This window comes from Falco rusticolus, chromosome 7 (assembly GCF_015220075.1).
Source record: "Falco rusticolus isolate bFalRus1 chromosome 7, bFalRus1.pri, whole genome shotgun sequence".
In the NCBI taxonomy this organism is placed as follows: domain Eukaryota; kingdom Metazoa; phylum Chordata; class Aves; order Falconiformes; family Falconidae; genus Falco; species Falco rusticolus.
The window spans coordinates 45,933,194-45,949,285 of NC_051193.1; the positions used below are offsets into that span (position 1 = coordinate 45,933,194).

Genomic DNA, 16,092 nt, shown 5'->3' on the forward strand with positions numbered 1-16,092 from the left:
TCAGCCGCTGCCCCAGACCGCCCCGCCCGCGGAGCCGGCTGCCGCCCCCGGGCGCCGCGCCAGGCCGGACCCGTTCCCCCAAGGGATCCGACCCACCGCCCGCTCGCCCCGAGAGGGGCGCGGCCCGCCCCGCTCCCCACCGGGCCCGTGGCGCCCCACGAAAGCCCGGCCCCAGTGGGACAGGTGGGGACGCAGGGCCGCCGCGGGGGCGGCCGGCCGGGACGCGCACTCACCTGCCCAGGGGCCCAGCGCCGGCCCCACGGCGGCGGCGCCGCTGCCCAGCACCCAGACGCGGAGGCCGGCCAGCAGGCGGTAGGAGGCCAGCGCCGCCGCGTAGAGGGCGCCCAGCGCGCCCACCCAGTAGAGGAGGCCGGCGGCCGGGAGCGCGGCGGGAGCCACCATGCTGCGGAGGCGGCCGCGGCCGAACTGAGCCCTCCCGGCCACCGCCGACCCGCAGCCGTCACGGCGCCCGCCCCCGCTCCGCCGCCATTGGCTGAGGGGCCGCTCAGCCACCGCGTAACCCGGCAACACCGCCAGCCCCGCCCGCCCCTGGGCCGCGCGGCCCCGCCACGCTCCCGCCGCGCCGGAAAGGAGGGGGACCGGGAGCGAGCAGCCACACGCCCCCGTACTACTTGCGGCCGGCGCCCCACGTGGTCGGCACGGCTCTCTTACAGCCATTGGCTGGCGAGGATGGCCGTCACCCGGAGGCCGTGCTCCGATTGGCCTTTCCGCCTTGGGCTCTCGCAGGATTGGTGAAAGACGGGGCCTCTCTTCCCGCCCCCACTGACGTCATATGAGCCCATTCATAAAATGTTCAGGCTCCGCCTCGCACCTGAGTCTGTCTCTCGCTCTCCCCTCCCCCGCCGCGGTCTCCCACGCAGCGGCCCCGCACTGATCCACGGGCAGAGCGGTGTGCCCAGAGACTGGCAGCCGGGCGCCGGGGAAGGCCCGTCGGGGCTGTCGCCGGGGCCCCGCTGCCACCGCACCGCGCCCCACGCACCGGGGCTGGCAGCGTCCGGCTCCCCCGGCAGGGCCAGGGGGCCCCGTCCCCGGAACCGAGCTCCCGCCGCGCCGTGCCCGGGCCGGCCCCTCGCCGTTGCCCCCCGCTGCTGCCCCTCGGACGCGACCCCGCTGTCGCCACCTTGTTCTGGAAAGCCAGCCTTTCACACGGTGTGTTTGGCAGTGCTGGTGAGGGGCAGCAAGGCACCTTCCCCAGGTGGGTTTGCAGAGACCCACGCCTGCCTAAGCCGCTAGCGGCAGGCAGCACGGAGGGCAGGTTTACACGTCGCCTCTCCTCTCTCCCCTGCCTCAGGAAATGGGCCAAACCAAGAGTCCAACCACTGCTGCTGAAGACCTCCAGGCTCTACCAAAGCACTGCTCTGCTTCAAGGCTTCATCCTCTCCCCATGCTGCTCTGACACACAGGAAAGCCTGCACCAGCCCCTGATCTTCCTCGTCCCACCAGCCTCATTACACCGCTCTTCCCCTCGCTCACTGCCTGGCTCTGCTCTCTGGCTGCTGCCACAGCCACTCAGCCCGTGACACTCACATTTATGGGTCTCCTCATGTAGCTTTGCCACCGGCTGGTTTTCAGGCACCTCCAGCTTTCCGTGCCCTCTGTGCCTCTGCTGAAGTGCTGCTCTGGGCTGCAGCCATCCGCCAGCTCCCTACTCCTGCTCAATTGTGCTACTTCCCACATGCCACGTTGATGCTGGATGCAGTCTCCAGCAGGTCACCTGCCAAACCCCAGCACACTTTATGTCCACCTTCCTTTTACAGACCCCACTCCTGCCAACTGCTTACTGCAAACTGAATGCCTTCAGGTGTCAACAAGTCACCTCTCCTTGTCCCAGTCCATGTTCCCTAAACCTTTGCCTGCTTGTTGTTCACAGGGTGTCAGCTCCTCAAGGCAGGGATTGTATTTTTCAGAGCTTGGAAAGATCTTCTGTTAGGTGCTACCCTAAAAGCAACCCGTAAGTAGTACCCCAAGCGCTGCACCATGAGGTCCCAATCAGACTGTGGTACCATGTGGATGCAGTTATAAAGACTACTGCAACCCCAAAGCTCTTAGTTGCTACAAGGCACTTTTGTACGACATCAACTACCTGAGGCAACAAACTACCTGATGAATGTGTTCTGAGATACTTGAGATAGTATAAATCAAAGATCATCAAGTGCAAAGGGAAACAACACCAAAGAAATTAAATGAGAACATGCTTTGATAGGTTTATCTGTTTTATTAATTCAATAAAAATAATGGTTCGTTACACTTTTTTTTTTTCAAAGATACATAATAGAAATCAAAGGCTTCTGTTCACCGTCTGCTTGTGGAAAACAGATTCATAGTGGGATTCAAACTTTATTGGATTCAACAATACCCTGTCTGCAGTGACACAGATTAAAGGCATGAAACTTTCGTAGAGTTTACAATGAAAAACTTGTAAAGTCACTGTCTTATTGGATGGCCTACAGGTTTACTGTTATTTTCAGAAATCAATCTATCGTACATCGGCTGTATCAGATCTAATGGGAGGGAGCACCATCAATGGATTTCATTCTGTTCCACAACAGAATGCATTCATCTTCACCGTGATTTAGTTCACCTTTTTTTTTTTCTTTTTTGTTTGTCAGTCACACAACGTGAAAGGTGACATCACAGAGGATCAAGCTCTCACCAAGTTTTCTTCCCATTTTTTCCCAAGAGAACCCACCTATTGCTTACTGGCCACTATATTTAGAATAGAGCGATTTACTAAAGCTAACTCCTGCAGTCTTCACACAAGGAAAATTCTCATAGGCCTCACCGAGTGTGTATCCTAAATAGCACCTGCCAAATACAGGACTTTGATTACAAGGAAGTACAAAATTGCTGGGATAATTTAATTTTCCTTTTGTTCCATACCAGCCTTTCCTTAATTTGTAAACCTACTTTAATCTGCATGGAGAATCTTGGCACTTTTGCATGAACACTTCTGAACACTTCTATGTTGGAAAGAAACAACATTGTTACAGTAAGAGAAAAGAATACAGTAAGAGAAAAGGTCATCAGAGGGAACTTGTGAGAATCACTCCTCGTTGGGATCATAGTGCAACTGTAAATTGTTAGAAAGAGCATGCACTTGCTGTGGCCACATCACTGTTTTCTTCTGTTGGCTGTCAAAGCAGTTCCAAAACTGCAGGATAACAACGCACCACCAAGTCTCACTTTCCTTGCCTTCCAGAAGACCAGGCAATAAAGTGACAGGATACTGCAAAAGCATCTGAAAAGAGAAAAGGAACTGGTTTGGCTCTAGTAAGAGATCTGATCCAACTCAAAGACAAAACAAGAGCTGAAGTGAGGGATGGAAGGTAACAGTGTGATCACCAGGGTCACCAAGCGTCAAGAACAGAAGTGGACAGGGCAGCTGGACAGCGTATGTAGAGGCTGGAGGGAAGGAGATGGATGTTGGGCAACCTGCTGAAGAGGGCAGGCAACTTCCTACTGGATGTCCATGTCAGCCACACAGCAGTTGCCATGGGGATGCTGCCAGTTACAAATGGGTCAGCTATAGGGAAGGAAGTACGTGGGTGCTACAAAAGACTCACTGGCCTTTGTCAAAGCCTACCTATCTCTTCTTACAACGTCTACTGCCCACTGTACTGCAGCTGTGCTGTTCCTGAGACCTCTTGTCTGAACAACCTTCTTGTTGCGGGTCAGGACAGAACCTGCTCTGCTGTTCTCTTGGGGAACCAATAAATCCCTTGACAGAGAAGCACAGATACAGCAAGGCAATCCTCAAGTTTTTTGTGTTAAAAAATACTACTGGTTATTCAACAGTGTTGCTATTTTTTATGCTACTCTGTTCAGAGAGAAAGGCAATCCTCTGAGAGGCTTACAGTTTGCATTTAGAAGAAGATGAGTCAGAGGCAGGGAAAAGGACTCACTGGAAGGGAAAGAATTATACAAAGGTCAAGTGAGGGGTTTTGGATCTCTTGCTTCCAGTCATCACACATTCCTGAGCAACAGGCATATCCCCCTTTTCAGGGTTAATCCCAGTCTTCCCACAAGCTTTGCAGGTCTGTTCCCATTTCCCATAAGCTGCTGCAAAGCCCAAAGGAGCTGAGCTGATGGAACAGACAGGTATTTTGAATGTACGCACACATCAACATGCACACACACATATATGGGGATACCTTGCCAAGGCCCAGGAGATCCACATTCCCACAGCATCTTTTATCAGTTCAGGCATATCAGTAGCCAGTTCCAGATGACTGCAGATGCAATCTGGTTCAGGGTGGTGATGCAAGACTAAGTCAACCCACGACTCAGCAACATTTCTCCATCACATGGAAGGTGGCCAAACTGTATGGCAGATGACAAGAGAGACAAAAAAGAAAGTATTTAGGAAACCTAAGGGAGTAAATACATGCATGAATAAAAAAGCAACAGTAAATAAAAATGAACGAAAAATAAGGATGTAGAGGTACAGAGAGGAAGACATCAAAATGAGACTTAAAAAAAGAAAAAATATAGCAGAGAAGGCAAATAAAATACAATAAATAGGGGATAAAAGATCATTCAGTAAGAAGGGTCATACAATTCTTATTATTAGGCTTTTTTGTGACTTTGCTGCCACAAGTACCTCACAAGCAATCACATCTCAGTGAGACTACATTCCCATGTCACACATACATCCTCCCTCCTGCCCTGCTCTCCTGGCATCCAGGGAAGACACCTCTTACTACAAGCCCATGGATGAGAACCAAAGTCAGTCGTTCACTGTACACCCAGTGAGGGCTGTGGCTGGGGGGTCTCAGCACCCGACTCCACCCCTCGCCCCAGCCTGGCTAGCCCAGCTGGCAGTGCTCTCCACTGCAGCAACCCCAACAGAGGGATGGGGGACTAACAATTATCTGTGATGTGTCACGTTTTTCCTGCCACTGAGGTGTAGTCATTTGTTTCACTAAATGGCATTCTTGTCCCCAGCACTAATTTTATCCCTTTACAGATATGTTTTTTGTTCTAGCAAGTCAAGTGCAGCTCTCCCTCCTGTACAGTCATTCTGCTCTCATGCCTGTCTTACCATTACTCACACTTATTGCAGTGAGGCCAGATTCGATAAAGGACCTGGCTGTTGTGGTGCTGAGCACTGCAGGGTGTCTGCCTAAATCATAGAATCACAGAACGGTCGGGGTTGGAAGGGACTTCTGGAGACTATCTAGGCCAAGCCCCTGCTAAAGCAGGTTCTCCTAGAGCAGGTTGCACAGTTTTGAACACCTCCATTGAAGGAGACTCCAGAGCCTTTCTGGGCAGCCTGTCCCAGTGCTCTGGCACCCTCAGGATAAGGAAGTTCTTCCTCATATTCAAATGGAACTTCTTGTGTGGCAGTTTGTGCCCATTGCCCCTTGTCCTGTCACTGGGCACCACTGGACAGAGCCTGGCCCCGTCCTCTTGGCACCTGCCCTTAAGGTATTTGTAGACATTGACGAGATCCCCTCTGTCTTCTCCCCTCCAGGCTACATAGGCCCGGCTCTCTCAGCCTTTCCTCATAAGGGAGATATTCCAGTCCCCTCAGCACCTTTGTAGCCCTCTGCTGGAGCCTCTCCAGTGGTTCCCTGTCTCTCTGGAACTGGGGAGCCCAGCACTGGACACAGCACTCCAGATGCAGCCCCACCAGGGCAGAGCAGAGGGGGAGAATCAACCCCCTTGGCCTGCTGGCCATGTTCCTCTTAACGGCCCCCAGGGTCCCATGGGCCTTCTTGGCCCCAAGGGCTCACTGCTGGCTCATGGGCAACTTGCTGCCCACCAGCACTCCCAGGTCCTTCTCTGCAGACCTGCCTTCCAGCTGGTCAGGCCCAGCCTGTGCTGTGTGTGGGGTTGTTCCTCCCTTGGTGCAGAACCTTACACTTGCCTATGTTGAACTCCATCAGGTTCCTCTCTGCCCAGCTCGCCACCCTGCGCAGGTCTCAGTGAATGGCAGCACAGCCTTCTGGTGGGTCAGCTGCTCCTCCCAGTTTTGTATCGTCAGCAAACTTGCTGAGGGCACACTCTGTCCCCTCATCCAGGTTATTAAATTGAACAGCCTCAAATTAAGACACCCTGCCTTGGTGCACACTGAAGACAAAAAGTGGGATACCTAAGAATGGGATCTTCACTGTCCATCCTGTTAAGTGAAGAACTCTACAGGAACCAGTCCAGCATGCCAGTAAATCTCTCAAGACACCTCAAACAGCAGTGAGTCCTAACACTGGGATGAGGCAAGACAGCTCGTGTGGAATTCTCAATCCTGAGCCTTTTCTTAGGTACCTACTCCGTCCCCCTGCAAGGGTCATGGTATCCCTCCATTCTCACACACTATTTGGCACTCACCCAGGAACCCAGTTTTCCCTCCTCTGCCTGAAAGGACTTGCACTAGTGAAGTGTCTTAACAGCATGGCACAGACGTGGGCTGGGTGAGGTGCTCTCGGCTCAAGCTGTTGCACAGCATGCAGAATAACTGGTTTTCCATCAGCTGCAATGATGGGAGGGAAAGCCAGCAGGACTGGAGGGGCTGGGCAGGCATTCTCAGCCCCATCCCATGCATAAACCCTAAGCATATGTCAAAGCTGTGTATTTGGGCAACTCTGGATGCAAGTATTTATGTAACCTTCCTCACTCCTGATGTGCTCACCAGTAAGCAGGGGCTTGGGGATCTATGTTTTAGACAGCAGCAGCTAGCTGGCTCTCGCTCTCAGCCCCTACAGTACTGCTGTGGGCCTAACACAAGGCACCTCAGCTCTTGTGAAGAAGGAGCACCCAACTCACCCAGACACTGAACAAACACGTAGAGGCTGATCGCCCTTGCCCTGCAAAGCTTCCAGGGGTAAGCGAGCCAGACAGCAGCAGGCTGAAAGGGATGAAACTGATACCATTAAGTTCCGTAATAATAAGCAAGCAAGCACAAATGTTGATTTGCGTGTCTCTCATCCTGCAACTGTAACCTTTTCACTATAGTTTCTACAAGAAGGACAAGAACCTGCAACCCAAGTCAGCTCTGAAACACAAGTCTTAGCTTGAAACTGAGTCATCCAGGCATTTTAGGTTACCACACTGTAACAGCTATTCACTCCTTGTTTCTTAAATAAACCTCGGGCGTCAGCAGCCTGTCCTTCTGCTTCAGGGATTAAAGTCCCAAATTTCTCAACAACAAATCACTCCAGGCAAATGTAGCAATAGAAGCTAAGCAGAACCTAAAGCAAGACAGTAGCTGGCATATTAACTGCTTGAGTCTACAGATTGTAAGTTTAACATGCCACACAGATGCACACTGCTTTTTACGAGAAGGTCCATTCAATTCCCCTTAAGAACAGGAAGCAATACCAATGGCACTACAAACTTCTAGAACTCTATACAGGGATTTTTCACTTTTACTTACTATGGATTAACAGGTGAGTCTCTTCTAAAATCTCAAAATCCCTCTTTTTGTTGCCATTCCCTGTTAAGAGTTCTCAGAAGGTACTACAATGGGGAGCTCCAGATCCTCTCATCATGCAAACCAAGGAAAGGCTTGAGTAAGACATGCATGTAAAGTTTGGCTGTCTGTTATTTTTTTAATCACCAGCAGCACTGGAAATCAAGTACTTCTCCAAAGAAATTCTAATAGTTATGCATGGTGCAAATCCAAGTGCAGCATGTGTTTAGTGGAGAAGCATAATATGGGCCACGGCAACAGAAGATTAACCTTCCCAATCCTACAGCCCACTGCAAAGTATTGATTTTGAGCTGAAAATATCATCTGTAGAAACGAAATACTGTGTTCTCATTGTTTAATCCTTGATGTCTCTGCTACCTAGTTTCGTAACTGTAGATAAGCAATACAGATACTTGCCCACATAAAATGAACAAAGTTCAGGACCACGTGTCCCTCATGCCACTGCCAACGCTCAGCATCACCTTGCACAATGCATTCATGTTCAGACCCAGATGATGGACTACATTAGATAATGAAGCTTTGTCTCCTCATCTACAACATATTGTTTATCCACTGCACTGTATTATATACACTCAACCCTCTTTCACTGCATCCTTTTGTGGAGCATATCGAATGTGAGACTGTCTATAGCCCCCTCTTCCACCCCCCTCCCATGCATCTATTGTCCCTGAGAGAGTCCACCTAGCACAAGCTCATTCAGATCCATGGGACAGGAATCATGCAGCATTCCCTCTCCTCCACATTACTACTTCACCTCTTCCATATCCCACTGGGCTAGCTTTGCCATCACATCCTTTCAAAAAATTCTGTCTTCCTTGAGTGTCTCCTTAAAGATCCACTTGCCAGACAGTTCTGGTGCCCCTGTCATAACCTGGTACTTCTGGAAGACTTTGTCTTGGCCACTCCCACTATTTCACAAACACCAACCATGCTTTGAAGAATGCCCAGTGTATCACTCCTAGTTTGCAAGGGAGGAAATGCGAGGGCAGACAGTTCCAGCTAGGACTATTCCAGAGACAGAAGTTGAGAGCAAAAAATCTGGTTCCCGTCTTTAACACCCAATTATGCTCTGTGCTTTTTAATTCAAATTCACTGTAATTCTTTAAAATGTCCAGCTTCCAGGCTTTCTAAAGAGTTCTATACCATTAAGGTTTTAACCATTAAAGCTGGCATTTTAAAAACACCCTGGGAGAGTCAGTCATTCCCAGGACTGTATATTGTTCCTCATTACAACAAGGATTTGGATCCTTACGTTGTACCCATCATTGCAGATGGTTACCCTAACCATCAGCTTCAGCGATGTGGCACTACATTCTCTCCTGCCCAAGCAGTAACTGTTTGCCCGACATGCACACTCATCCCATACCTGTCTTCTCCAAGTACCTCAGAGGTCCTGAGGGCAATGGAGCATGAGCTCTTAGGAGACAGATCTGCTGAGGTAGCCCTGGGATTTGAACTTCAGGTTTCCGTGCCTCACACACTTGAACTGGCAGACCAGTGACACACGCTGTGTCTTGCTTCATGAGGCTCAACTGCAACCGACCTGCTTTAGGAGACCTGGCAGGACAGACTTCCACTAACTTTGCAGGGGGCAGAGAAGAATGCCGTGCTGGTACAGCCCAGCGCAGGTGTATTGCTCACCAGCACTAAGGTCACCGAGACCTTGGCAGGCAGACAAATCTAGGAGCAGGAACAGAAGCCCTCTGACAGATGGCACCGGAGCAGGTGATCTGGGAGGACTCAGCTTTATCTTTAGAAGCTGAGAAGGCGCCTAGGTGTTCTGGATGGTAATAGGAAAAGAAGGTCAATATTATGTTGGGGAATTCACGGCAGTAGAATATTGCCTTGCTCAAGCGCTGAGGTCTGGCTTCTCTACCTCAATGCTTCTTTGTGCTTGATGGTGGGAGAGCAAAACTCATTTCACCTCAGTAATTTAAACCAAGCTGTCATCTACCCGAATACTGCAACAAGAATACTAGCACTCATTTGGACTCTCTTCCCACAAAAACACTTGAGGCAGAAATGACCACTGCCGCTCTGAAGCAAGTACAAACAATAGTTTATCTTACTATTTATTCTATCTTGATGAAATTTTGAGAAAAGTTTCTGTATATGAAGGCACTGCAGAAAACAAAACTAGCTCCAAAAGAAAGCATTTCCTCCTATCTCAGAATTTTCACAAGTTGAAGACCTGGGGAATGCCAAAATTGCTCTTTCTCCACCTTGCTATTTCTACTCCTGTAAATGCTGCTGTAACAGCATCATCCAACAGCTTTTGTATCAACTGTCCAAGCATTTTAGAGGTACTGGCCTTTTTTTTTTTTTTTTTTTTCCCTCCTCCTTCCTAAGGGAGGAGCCTTTGAGGAGCTTATCATTACCTCTCCTTTGACTGTTATTTCTTTCTGGGAATAAGAGGAAGTAAATGATGTAAGACCAAAGACGCCATAAAGTCCACAACCATAAGGCCATCTATTCAGGGAGTGTAAATCATTATCCCTCTGAAGACATCAATGAAAATGTGAAGATTTATAGCAGCAATGATCTGGCTCCAAAGTATTCCTACAAATAGTAATTAAAAACAAACAACAACTAAAAATAAAACCAAACAACAACAACTAAAAATAAAAATCCCCAAAACGCTACTGCAGGCTGCAGTAAAGCATCCCTTTCTCAGTCTACTGCTACCAAACCAAGCCCTGGCATACACAGTGTGTAAATTCCCAGTGCTTTTTATATATTGATCCTCTGCTATTTTTACTCATCAGCCAGCATATGCAGCAAAGCAGTGTATGTGTATATATACATATGTGAGTATACACACGTACACATTCCTCCCAGACTTGTTTACATCAAGCCAGCAAAAGAATGGATTTGTCCTACTCTTAATAACAGCACTAACACCTTATTTTTGTTTAATATTAAAATATTAGCTCTTTTTGCTTTTTGTTATTGAATCATGCAAATGTAATTATCAACCTTATCACATGAATGCTTCTCACTTCCATAAATTTGCTCCTCCAATAAGAAGTATTTCAAGAGGCATAATACAGCACAAGAAAACAAAAAACTGGTGATGCTAGTGGCAGTGCCTCTTTTTGCAGCAGAAAGCCTTGTAGGATGACACAGGCAAATCAGGTCAGAAAATTTCCCTTTGCTGTAGTCCTAACACTATGTTCCCACCATTTCAGTGGGAAAGTCCGTGACTTTCTTCCAATTCAAAAAGGTGAAGAAAAGAACAAAAGAAAGCATCTGCTATGAATAGGAATAATTTTCTTTAAAGAGTCAGACATATGATGGCAAAGAAAATATTTTTCAGAATTTCAGGTTAAATAATGACCAGGTATGTTTCAGTCCATAATCATAAAATCACTTTACAGTCACACTTCTGCCCTGTAAGCTCTGAGATTCTGTCTGTAGCTCAAATCCCACCATCTATTATAGAAAAAAGTGTGCAAGAAACCATTTAGAGATAATATATATTTCTTTTTTTGCCAAGTCTTTCACACTGCCTCCTACCAAACGAGCCTTCTATTTTCACATGACTTGTTCACTTCTAGGGGGATGAAGGAAGTTTAATCCTTATAATCTGTTCACTCCTCTGCTTCAACAGCTAATGAAAGTGCCACTGGTAGCACTTAATGTATACATTGATGATTAGATTGATTCCCATCACTTAATTTTCTACTGACCACTGAAGTTAACCTCCTTAAAACAAATTCTTTCTCTTTGCAACAATGGTGGACTGAAAAATAAAATTAAAATGGGTGGCTGAGCAATGATTAACTCCCTGTTTTTGTGGAGATTTCCTAAACAGCAGAAACGCCAAGCAAAAACCTAAAATGTCTACCTAGAGTATGGTAGACTTGCTGAAAAGCAATATTATTTAATTTTAAGGTTATTTTGTTAATTCTCCACTGCTGCACTAAGTGCTGTAAGTCAAAACCTGTACAGTCTAAAAGGCAGAAAAAAGATACAAGGTCTCAGGTAACATCTCAAGGGAGCTGATTATACATACATCTTAGCATGCAGTATTATCTTGCCCTAGATGACTTTAAGTTTTTTATTTAAATACTTTCCTAAAAATTGTTCCATGAAGACTTCTACCGATTACCCATCCACAGTCAAGAAGTCTTGCAGCACCGCGTGTGCACACCTTCAACCATGCTGTCCAAACCGTACGGTTTGTCTACTCCCAATGTTAAAGTCAGTGAGGTAAAGAACATTGCTTCTCTTCTGCCAGCACAATTCAGAGTGTGCAGGTGATAAGCAGTTGATAGGAAATACAACCAAACTACTCTGCTTCTAGTAAGGGGCCTGAAGAAAAGATCTTGATTAATAGAAAAGGAAATTAAGATGACAAAAGCCAGCAGCACTTTCAAAATGGGCCCACTGCAAACGTACCTATCCATCGCAGAATCCATTTTATTGGTATAGAAGAATGCAGAACTAAGGGAGGGGATATCCAGGATTCCCAAGTCAAATTTCCCACTGATCTTCTTTTCAGGATTTATCAAACTTAATTTTAAAAGAAACTTAAACTACTTTGTCATTTGAAACCACACCATAATATCGGTGGTCTATTAAGTTAGAACTCTTCTGGTAATTTCCAGCAAACTGTTCATTATCCCGTTTATATGCATTTTTTTTTTGCCTGTTTACTCTAACCTTGAGCTTACATAATTATTTTCCTCCCTTATACAAAAACCGTGTAATTGTCACTTTTGTGTCTTTCCATTAAGTCTCTCTATTCCTCTTAACATCCATGTGGTTCTTTTCTGCATCTGTTCCATCCATCTGTTTGAATACATTTATCTGAATGTGGGCAATAGTTAGGCTCCAGATAAGGTCTCACTAATGCCATATACTTTGACATTAGTATTTTCTAAACATATAGGAAATCCCTCCCCTAATACTTTCTAGGATACCACCTTTCTTTTATTATTTTCTCAGCCACATCACACAGCAGTATACTATTGTTCTGCTGCTGACTACACCACCGTCAATTCACCACTAGTGATGAGCTCTTCTAGAATAAATTTTAATTAGCTTCTACTTGCATCACTAAATCTCATCTACTACTCTTAATCTCAGTTTTGATTCATCTTGTTAGTACATGGATATTCCAACCTCCTTTCTATCAATAGAGTCCATCAGTTTTGCATCGTAAGATTTTATCACCACAGTTCTACTTTTTCACTAGTGTCACTAAGGAAAAGTTTAAAAAATTTCCAATACAGTCTGAAAAATCCAGTTTGCAGCCTCCTTTTCATCAGTACATTCTCTTTCACCCGATTGTCAGTGCATTTTCGAGTCATCTTACAACAAAATTAATCCAAATTTTCTCCATTTTACATCATCTCCTCACATGGTACAATATTAGATACTTTCCTGACGATGATGCATATTAGATTGAGCGCATTTCCTCTGTCTAGCAAATCCTAGCATAAGGTAAGAAGTTTGCCTGGTGCAGTCTGTTTTTGCTGGAACTCTACCGCATTTTGTCCCACCTTTCCTTTTTCTCTTATTTTGCCCTTCAAAAACTGTTCTACAGCTACTACGTGTAGCTGTTCTACAGTATACCGTGGCTATCAGATCATCCATATTACAAAACCTGTCTTTCCATTGGGTACCCTCAATTATTTGGCCCCCTTCACATGTAGCTTTCACTGCTTATACAGTATTTAAAGTTACACTGTACATTTTTGGAAAAGGGACATATTGTATTTATTGTGCTAATGTACTTCCATTGCCACCAAAATAAGAAAACAGAATCCAGTAAAATTAATTTCCCACTGAAGCACTGGAAAAGCAATGGTACTTTTCAGATGGTAACAGAATGAGCCATACACAAAGTTTAAAACACACTGCAATACATTATTCACATTTCCCTTCTCTTGAACTTTTTTATTTTGTTCTGGACTTCCTCATTCTGTATCTCAAGTTATCTTCAACAGGTTAAATCTGCAAGTTCAAACCACTAGGTTATAAAGCAGGCACTTAAGAGACTTAGCCCCTTTTTTTGTCTAGCCAACATTTTCTTTTATAAGCAAGCCAACATTTTTTCCTCCACTAGATCAACACTTTCCCTAACAAAAAAATACAATTTATTTTTTTGCTTTCTTCCGAGAATTACACCCACCTGTATATACTGTAAGGACTACATTTCAGGTGATGATCCCTGGTACAATGTGATGTACTTTCTGACACAAAAATGTTTGTAGAGCTCCTCAAATACATCCTCTCAGAACTTAACTGTAACATGTGCAATAGAAAACAAACCTATTACAGCACATTTCTCTTTTTTTGTTTGATCTCAACAGTTGTTTTTTGGGTTGGTTTTTTTTTTTTTTTGCACATCTTCATTTATTCATTAACAAATCGTGTTTTCTTTTGCATTTCAAAAGGGTTACTATTAGCAAGAAAAAAACACCTAACAAGAATCTCCCATTTCATTCCTATGAGAAGTCTAAGCATGCTCAGCCCCAAGTTCCACTAACTACTGATGCAGGGCACCAACTATCTTTCAAGATTTGCCTTCAAAAAGTAAGGAGGGGAACAACAAACAAACAAACAAACTTTAGTAAATTCTCTTCAGACTGATTTATTTCACATACTATTATTTGTCATTCCTTTCATACATAAGGTACTTCCAGCCAATTAACAAATTCCTTTAAAACATCAGAATACAGAATTAATACAAGCAGCTGATTTTGCAGTTTGGGTCCACTATTAGCACAACTTAAATCAACATGTAACATTTTCCCTCCTTTTTCATCCCTCCTCACTTCGTCCTCGGAGAAAATACCTCGCTGTTAGGTAGACCAGCAAGTCCTGTTTGCTCGAACATACTTCAGCACCTTAACTCTCCCCTTCCACATTAAGAAAACCAACACAAACCAAACAATAACAAACCCCAAACCACACCAAACTTGTAGATAAAAGCTGGGACCCCTCCTGCCACGTGCCAGCGGCTGCCGCCGGGGAGCCGACCCGGGCAGGCCGCAGCCAGGCTGGGCTCTTCGTCCTCATGCCGAACCGGCACTGCGCGGGAGCAAAGCTCAGCCCGCGCTGCCGGCCGGGCGCGCAGCAGCCACGGGTGCGGCGGGGGCGCGCAGGAACGCGGAGCCGCAGCGGGCGCCAGGCGGACAAGCCGCAGGGGTTTCACACAGGCGGGCTCCCGTTGGGGGGAAGGGGCCCGGGGCGCGCCCGCAGGGAGGCCCCGCCGCCCCGCAGCACAGGCCAGGCCAGCCCGAGCGCCCCGCGGCCGGCTAGCGGCCTCACCCAGCGCCCCACCGCCCGCGGGCCGGAGCCCGGGCCCCTGGCAGCACCCGGCCGGCACCGCGGCGGAGAGCTCGCTGGCAGGCAACGAGTGGCCGAGGGAGGCCCCGGCCGCCCGCAGCTCCGCGGCGGGCCGGCGCCAGGGCTGGCGGGACGAGCCTGGCCCGGCCGGCTCCGGGAGAAAAGGGCAAACCCGGCACTGACCTGCCGGGGCCTGAAGCGGCCACCCCGGCCAGGCCGCAGCGCCGGTCCTCATGGAGCGAGGGATAAAGCCGGCGCTCCTAGAGCCATGCCGGCCGGGCAGGCGGGCCCGAGGCGCCCGAGCTACCGCCTGGCGAGGCAGAGGCGGCCCGCCATGCCGGCCGGGCGCCGCGGCGCCGTTTACGACAGCTCCCGGCATGCCGCGGCGCCTACAACTCCCAGCCTGCCCGGCCCCGCCGCCGTTAACCCTCTGCAGCGCCGAGGCGCCTCCGCAGCCGCCGGCCCCTCGCCGCCCGGCCGGCCCCCCCCGCCCGCCGCCACCGCTTCCTCGCGGCGGGCCCGCACTGCCAGCCCGCCCGGGACCCCGGCCCGGCGCTCCGCGGCCCGTGGGGAAGGGCCGCCCCCGCCCGGCCCGTCGGCGGGGCTCGCTCGGAGCGGAGCGGCCCGGGCCCGGCCCGCTGCGGCCGCCCTGGCAGGTCCCTGTCCTCCTGCAGCGTGGCTGCTGGTCCCAGCTGCTCCTGTCTGTGACTGGCGGCGGCGGCATTAATTGCCTGCTCCATGCCATTAATAACGAGCAGGTGAAGCACCTTCTTCCAACTGGTTGGGGGTTTTTAATTTTTTGTTTCGAAAGACAAATTGTAATAAGTAAATTAATTCAAAAATGGCTTTACAACACCCAGAAAACTTTGGGACAAAGTTTCCAGGAAATCCGGGGTTATCCTGCAGTGAAAGTAAAGTGAAAACTCTGTCACATTAGCATGTTTTGTCCTTCTTCCCATGTGATTCATACAGGTGCTCAGTATACGCATGACTAACACATAGAGCACTTTCTCAGTTCCTCTCTTAAAATAAGTGGTAAATGATGGGCATACAACTAACCCGCTGCAAACTAAAAAATAGCCCAGAGAGTTAGAATCTATTTTTAAATTGAGGGACAGGGGCAGACAGCACAAGTTCATGCAGAAGCAGCACCTCAGAGCAAAATCCACTAGGTCTCCCTGGCCCCCCTCCACAGCTCAGCACCCGACCCCTGAGATGCCCCCCGCACACACAGAGCTCATCCCCTACACACCTATTTTATTTGAAATATTTTTTTTTATGAAAACCTCGTGCAGCAAATACAAGTCAAATGGCTCTAATTTGTAGTGTTACAGTGCTACAAA

At 48.1% G+C, this 16,092-nt stretch overlaps 2 protein-coding genes and 1 long non-coding RNA gene across 3 annotated transcripts in view; 1 reads left to right on the forward strand and 2 right to left on the reverse strand.

Annotated features, from left to right (window-relative positions):
* Positions 1–529, reverse strand: part of HSD17B12 (hydroxysteroid 17-beta dehydrogenase 12) — an 89,558-nt gene extending 89,029 nt beyond the window's left edge. The window contains exon 1 of the mRNA XM_037394242.1: positions 234–529. Within this exon, the coding sequence (XP_037250139.1) occupies positions 234–402 (169 nt within the window). The 5' untranslated portion in view covers positions 403–529. The remainder of the gene's footprint in view (positions 1–233) is intronic.
* Positions 530–2,603: 2,074 nt separating this feature from the next.
* On the reverse strand, positions 2,604–9,194 carry LOC119151626. The gene is made up of 3 exons (XR_005105485.1): positions 6,784–9,194; positions 4,173–4,341; positions 2,604–3,259 (listed from the first exon to the last, which is right to left on the reverse strand). It is a non-coding gene; the product is annotated as an uncharacterized LOC119151626 (long non-coding RNA).
* Positions 9,195–14,477: 5,283 nt separating this feature from the next.
* LOC119150881 (translation initiation factor IF-2-like) lies at positions 14,478–15,476 on the forward strand. Its single transcript, XM_037393981.1, has one exon. The coding sequence runs from the start codon at positions 14,478–14,480 to the stop codon at positions 15,474–15,476; it is 999 nt and encodes a 332-aa protein (XP_037249878.1).
* Positions 15,477–16,092: the final 616 nt, after the last annotated feature.

What these genes read in the sequence shown, in the direction of transcription:
- LOC119150881 (XM_037393981.1), top strand. Translation starts at nt 14,478, where the DNA reads ATGCCGAACCGGCACTGCGCGGGAGCAAAGCTCAGCCCGCGCTGCCGG.